We start from the raw sequence: 6,835 nt of genomic DNA, 5'->3' as shown, positions 1-6,835 counted from the left end.
GAAATAACATTTCCTATCACTTTGCATTACTCAAGATTGCTTGTTAACATGCCCTGTCATTTCAGAACAAACCTGACACCACTGGCATGTGCACAGGCCTCTCCTTTATAGAAAGCTCGCTAATAATAGTGTCATCATAAGAATACACAGGAAGCGAAGACCACAAGGCCATGCAGCAATATGTACTTATACCCTACGGACCAAGTATTATAAGAACTCCTAATGTGTAGAGTTACTGTGGGGCTGCTAAGGAGCTCCTTGTTTTGCAGGTTGGTCAAAATTTACAGACAGGTGTTACTGGTTCTAGAAATCCCCATGCTTAAGCAGGACGTTGATGAAATGAAGAGCTGGGCTACCAGGGTGCTTTTGAAAGAAAGTGGAGGCAGTATGGAGGAATGAGGGAAGATTAAGGCAGATGTAGCACAGGACTGGAAGCGTTTGCCTTTTTTTGGTAATAGCTGCTTGTCCACAGATATGATGCAGATGGCTGTCTGAGGTTTGCTAATACCTGATATCCTGGATAACACAGTAGTCAACACAAATTGTTCTAGGCTACAGCACCTTCTCACGAAGCAGATGCATATCTGACATCAAGAACAGAAGTAGCCTGGAGGGAAGGGGGAGAGGGGAGAAAAAGGAGACGTTTAGTTTAAAAATGAACACACATAGGCTTTCTTGCATCTCCAAGCTTCACCCCAGATCCACGGTATTGAAAGCAACAAAACGGACAGCCCTGGCACATGGGAGGAATTGCAGCAGCTTTCCCTAATCTGAGCCACACTGGGATTTGTTGGGAGTGTAAACATACAAGAATTAAGACTGGAGTTGAGGCTGCTTTATAATCAGCAATTTCACCTCCCTCCTTCAAAAAAAAAAAAACAAAACAAAAAAAAAACCACACAAAAACCAAACCCAAAACAAGGAACTGTGGCCACTTGCTAAGAAAACATGCTGAAGGGGAAAGCCCAGAGCAGTCAGAGGGCTGACGAAGCTTTTACTAGGCTGATGGCCATGCAGACAAGGCATGCAAGGGGAGAAAGCACCCGAGGGACTTCAGTGTTAGGCCAAAGTCTTCTCCTGGCTATTGCTGACTGAGTCCACCTGACTTGACCAGTCACCTGTGCAAGTGCTCTCAAGAGCAGGCACCAGTCACACAGTACTGCACAGCTCAGGAGGGACCAGGAACCCCCCTCCTAGCCTGTATAGATCACATATGTGATAATCCCAATGACATTTCTCTTTTCCCCCAGAACTGCTCAGACAGGCACCCAGTCAGCATAACTGTGCTTATGTTAGCTCTGAAGGCAGGAGCACCACATTTATAGCCAGCCTGAAAGGCAATGTCTGATGTGCTCAGAGAGCATGATGGCCATTAGATGTCCGCTGTGTGACACCCTTGTGTCCCTTCCTTGTGAATTTTTACAAAAAAGCTGCAGGCTTGGTAGTTAAAATCCCCTACATGCTGCCAGCACCTTCCTCCTCCCAGCCGTGACACATCAGTTCCTACTGTCCAGAATAGTCGTCTTCAAGTACCACAAGCCACATGGTGCTAGTGTAAGGCATACATGGTATGTCACAGCTGGCAGCTCACTGCCACCCTGCCTGGCTCCTGCCTGTGTCAGCCTGGTGCAGGCAGGCTCTGCCCTCCTCCCTTACTGTACTGTAGGGCACAGTGAACCGCCTGACTCTCGCAATAGCTGCCTTTTCTCTAGGCTTTGCAACTATTCCCACCAGCATATTGTTTTGGTCCCCCTTCCACCACTCAGCACTTGCTTGGCTCCAGCCCGGGCGCTTTCCATCACTACTTTGGGGATCACGACTGCTGCTGCTCCACCAGTCGTTTCACCAGACCTTGCTGTCATGCCTCCACTCTCCCTCCTCCTCTGCTAAACTTGTCTGGGATCCTCACTGCTCCAGTATCCACACACTTGGTCACATCAGCAGACTCCAGTTCCTGCTGCAACCATTTTCTTCCTATCTCAAGTGAGACTCCCCTTTTTTGACTGTAACTTTCAGGAGCAAGGGTGCGTTTGAAGCCAGGAAGAATCTCAGAGGGCTCAGAGAAGAAAAGCTCTGCACTGCCAACGGATACAACTGTACTGGTCAAAGGAAAAAGCACTGTCTTTCAAACAGGTGGCTACATACTAGTACCATTGCTTCTTTGCTCCACCTCTCAATTCTGGAAGAATGGGACAATTTCACTCACACCATTCTGAGAAGGCAAGTTTTTTGAGTTCGGTTTTGTTCATCTGTCATACGTTTGGACTTAGCCCCCAAATACAAGCATCTTTGAATAACACACTATTAGGATTTGTGAAGCAATGAAGTTCTACTCTGTGAATGTCTGAACAGCAACATACAAGCGAGACAACCATAATCAGGGCAACAAAAATATACAGTATACTGAGAAGTCTTTAGTCCATGTGAGACCAAAATTCACCTTATGCTGTTGACTCTGCTTACATTTACTCTGCTTACAGCTTTTGTGCCAAGCTGTCTTATAAAATTAGGCCAAAGGGAGTCCTAGATCAGACATTTTTAACATGCAAACCTCTAGCGGGGTTTTCTTTTGCAAGACTGTGTTAGTATTACATTTCTGTAACTAACTTTCATATTTAAACACTCTACAGTCATTTAGTTAACTTTAAACACATATTGTCTTTGGAGAAGTGTTAACTCCGTGAGGGTCCATCAAGGAGAGGCTGTTTCTAGAATTTCTGTCTTCACAGAAACTGCTGTAAAATCAAGGAAACTTTGCCTCTAGGCAATTCCAGAGTGAACAGTTTCAGACACTCGCCTTGTTTATAGCTTTCTTCCCTTCCCCCGAGTGAAACCACTCCATCGTCAAAAAATGAAAGACCGAGCTTTGCCTCAGAAGACTGTACAGTCCCAAAAAGCCAAACCTAGAACAGCTTGGAGAACTGAGTGCAGGGAAAACATCCAAGTGAGATAAAGATGTATGGGGTGTCAGCAGCAAGAGGCATTAAAATGTCCATGTGCTGGTGAGATACAGATACTGTCAGAGGACTGCAAATTAACTGTTCTCTTTCCACTTTCACATATGTCTGGAATTCCCAGTTCCCAAAATCAGTACTGGAATCTGTATATCCAGAGGAAGTGAAATATGCTCAGATTGAAGATTGTCAAAAATGGCTTTTGCAAAAAGTGTAAATATATACACACACATCTATCTGAACTGAGCTCAGATTAGGAATTTTATGTGATTTTTAAATTGGATTTACCTCATCTTCCTCTTCAGACATTTTAGTGGAATTATCAGGGGATTTTACAGGCTTCTGGCTATTGGTTCCATTTGTCTCCTCTTTGCCGTGCTCTGCCTCCCACTCCTGTAGAACTTCATCTATGTTGAAACGACGTCGATAATTTACAAAAAAGTTTTTCACTTGCACCACAGATTTGTTTCCAATCACATCAGAGATTGCTTGAAAGTCTCGGCCATATTTCCTGATTGCTGAAAGCAACAAAAACAAAAGCAATGTGTTATTTCCACAAAGACCACAAAACAGGCTCAAGTCACAGCATAAAGATCCGAAGGTGAACTTCTGTCAAGGTTTCAAGCCTTTCTCAGATTAATCCAGGAAAAAAAAAAAAAGTAAATCAGGCAAGAGACGCAATTAAGACTAGCCCTGGAGAAGAGAAGAAAATAGAGGTGTAGTAAAGGTGGGCAGAGCCAAATCTAGAAGACCTGTATAAATCTGCCTGTATTACTTGAAGTTATGCAGGCAAAGAGCATAGTAGTGACTCCAGCACAGTTTCACTTTCTGAAAGCTTGGACAAGCAGAGATTATTTGCAAATATTCATATGGTGCAATTTATACTGCCCAGGGAGGGGAAGGGGGGATATTGTTTCCTTGTTCAATTCTGTTCTTTGGGCATTAGTACATAGCAATGTCAAAATCCTTCATTAGCTGCTGAAGGGAAACACAGCTCCGAAATGCAGCAGAGTTTTGATTATCACCAGCTGAAGTACAAATAGACTTGTAGTGCCATACCTTGCACAGCAAGAAGCTGCTCATCCGTGGTCCAACGTGCATTAAATTTCTGAACGACCTAGACATAAAAAAAAATTAGGTGACTTCATTTATATAAGCAACAACTTTCACTTCTATCTGAGCCCATAAAAACCTCACAAAAACACAACAAATTAACTGTTAGCCAAACTATATAATTCCTTTCAGTAGCAACAATGTTTTCAACATAAAGAACTGTCTATGGCATCCATTCAGTTAACTCTGACATACACTGCGCCTGTAAGTCATAGTAATACAAAAAGATAGGGAATGGTCTGAGCAGATAACCAAGAGCCACACTCTTCCAAAGCACCTACTTGTTTTTATCACAGACACCCTCTGTAATCTTGGTCAAATTATTTCCAGCATGAGGTACCCAAGTTGGAAGGAAAACAGCAAAAGCACCAAGTGCCAAGAGAAAGATGGGCCATTAGCATCCTTCTCCTACATTTCTCAGTATTTTGAGCAAAGCAACTACCTCTCTCACAAGGGCATATGGCTACAACACTGACAAAACATGGTATATCTGGGATACCTGTACTTCTGTATAGAAACCACTTTCACATGTTAAACAGTGCTCTTACTTTCATCTCCCATTTCCATTACACAACAACAGCGAATATGGTAATGGTCTTGATTCACACTGACAACTAATAGGGCATTGGTCCTAATTTACTGGCAACGTAAATAGCACTGGTATGTAAACACAGATTAGCATTTATCTCCACAACAAACACAGGTCAGAAAATGATCCTACCTCTGGAAGTCTGTATTGTTCTATACCACCTTCAAGCTTTTCTTTGAGCGCGCTGTTTGTCTGTTTGATATTCTGAATCTGAAAAGAAAGTTTCATCCCTTTAACAAGGATTAAAAGTCAAAACAAAACAAAGAAAACTTTGGACAAGCTTTCTTCCAGCAGCCCCGGCAGGAACCCCACAAACTCAGCATTCCAGTTTTTCTCACAACCTCCCTTTCCCAAAAGGAAGGTTTGTTATACTGGAATAAAGGAATGCAGGAGCAGCTGGCACATCAGGAGATCCCATTTAATTTGTTCTATCCTGTCTGCAAGAACTGCCCCAACTTCCACGTCCGTATAAAGCCCAGCATAAGAAGAAAGGCCCTGTTCACAGCAAGTAATGAATCAAAGACTGCTAGAGAGCTCCGCTTCTCCCAGAGTGCCAAGAAAAAGGCTTCAGGCCAAAATACCAGTTCTATTAAGTTTAATAAAGAGCTAGCCAGATCTCTGCTTTAAAAAACAGTGAAAATGTTCAGAACGAAGAAACAGACTCGTGTAGTAAACCTGTCTTTACTAACAGATATTTGAAAAATATTTGTTTAAAAGGCAGATCCATCAGGGAAGCAAAAAGTACGTAGGAAAGTTTGTATGATGCCTATCTAAGAAAAAAATAAAAAAACCCCAAAACTGCCTGTTCCAAAAGTACCATATGAAAAGTCAAAGGAAAGTCACTGCTGCATATGGAAATCAGATACTGCTGAAACCAATGTCATCTGAGGGAAGTTCATAGTTGAAACATAAGGAACTCTGAACTGCAAGAAACACTAAGTGCCGACAAATGTTCCTTCAAGTCAGCGCTATGGACTTTTCCTTGCTTTACTTTATACCTAAAGTAGGCTTGCCCATAGAACTAAAACATAAGAGATGTAAAACACAGGGCTGCATTAGTTTATAGCACAACGCTAGCAGCTTGTCAATTAAGCCACATAATGATGTGCATCATCACTGTCAAACTACAAATTCCTGAGATTTTTGCAGACTGTGACAGGCACTACCACCAAAAATAGCAGTTATTCTTGAACCATCCCATCCATACCTGTCGTTTGATTGAGACTAATTCCATGTCCAGTTGTCTGAGTACAGTGGTAGCAGCTGTCGCATTGGCAGAAACAGCCTCCACATCTTCTTGGGAAAGGAACATTCCTTTGGGAGGTTTCCTCTTCGCTCTGTTCTTGGCCTGTGTACTGTGCTTCTCCTTCTTCACCTGAGGAATGGTTTCAGCAGGCGGCACCTGGCAAATAGCAGTCATTTTACAAAACTAGATGATCTTTAAAGGTCCCTTCCAACTCAAACCATTTTGTGATCCTGTGACTTTTAGCCATGGTCAAAGGTTGGAGAATGAGAGTAGCAGCATGCAGACAGGAAGACATTTTTGTTTTAAGTGGCATGTCATACAAACCCTGTCTTATACAAATCTTTCCTTTCTTCTAGGCAGCTTTCAATGTTTACAGAGATACTGGTCGTCTTCTCTGCCCATTCTCATTTTGGGAGACAGATACCCAATTTTCCAGCAGTTAAATATTCTGGTTTTTTTCAAACACTCTGAAATCTGCTTGCTTTTGTCACCAGGCCTGAACACACCAGTTTAACTGAACACCAGAAGAAAATAAAGTGGAGTTTGGAGACAGGGGAAGAACACAATTAGAAGAGTTTACAGAGACTTGTTTTTCTACGTGTCAGACAGGAGAAGGAATAAACCAAATTTATTTAAAGGCTAAGGATAAAGGAGCGAGGTGACTACAAAGTAATTCTTAGATTGTTACACTGTTTCTTGGAAGCCAAGTTTTCTTGCATAGCACTGATATATCAACCGTTCCATTAAACTGATGCAGTTTTGCCCACAAATAAAATTTAAGTCTCTTGGAAAAGCAAGTATTTCACACACCACTAATTATTTTTATGCCTTCTGTCTAAAGCAAAGAATTAGGCGCACACCTCTAACAGGTAGATTAGCTAGGACACTATATTACAGATCCTTCAAGAGCACATCTGATTCTCTAATACCAAA

The 6,835-nt window shown here is 42.3% G+C and overlaps 1 protein-coding gene across 1 annotated transcript in view; it reads right to left on the bottom strand.

Annotated features, from left to right (window-relative positions):
* Positions 1 to 214: 214 nt before the first annotated feature.
* Positions 215 to 6,835, bottom strand: part of RCOR1 (REST corepressor 1) — an 82,897-nt gene continuing 76,276 nt past the window's right edge. The window contains exons 8-12 of the mRNA XM_075712220.1: positions 5,864 to 6,058; positions 4,789 to 4,866; positions 4,014 to 4,071; positions 3,243 to 3,472; positions 215 to 607 (exon numbers count right to left, since the gene is read on the bottom strand). Of these exons, the coding sequence (XP_075568335.1) occupies positions 566 to 607; positions 3,243 to 3,472; positions 4,014 to 4,071; positions 4,789 to 4,866; positions 5,864 to 6,058 (603 nt within the window). The 3' untranslated portion in view covers positions 215 to 565. The remainder of the gene's footprint in view (positions 608 to 3,242; positions 3,473 to 4,013; positions 4,072 to 4,788; positions 4,867 to 5,863; positions 6,059 to 6,835) is intronic.

The sequence above is a fragment of the Pelecanus crispus genome, chromosome 6, assembly GCF_030463565.1.
Source record: "Pelecanus crispus isolate bPelCri1 chromosome 6, bPelCri1.pri, whole genome shotgun sequence".
Lineage (NCBI taxonomy): Eukaryota > Metazoa > Chordata > Aves > Pelecaniformes > Pelecanidae > Pelecanus > Pelecanus crispus.
The sequence above is the reverse complement of the archived record's forward strand: the minus strand, read 5'-3'. Positions and strand labels throughout refer to the sequence as shown.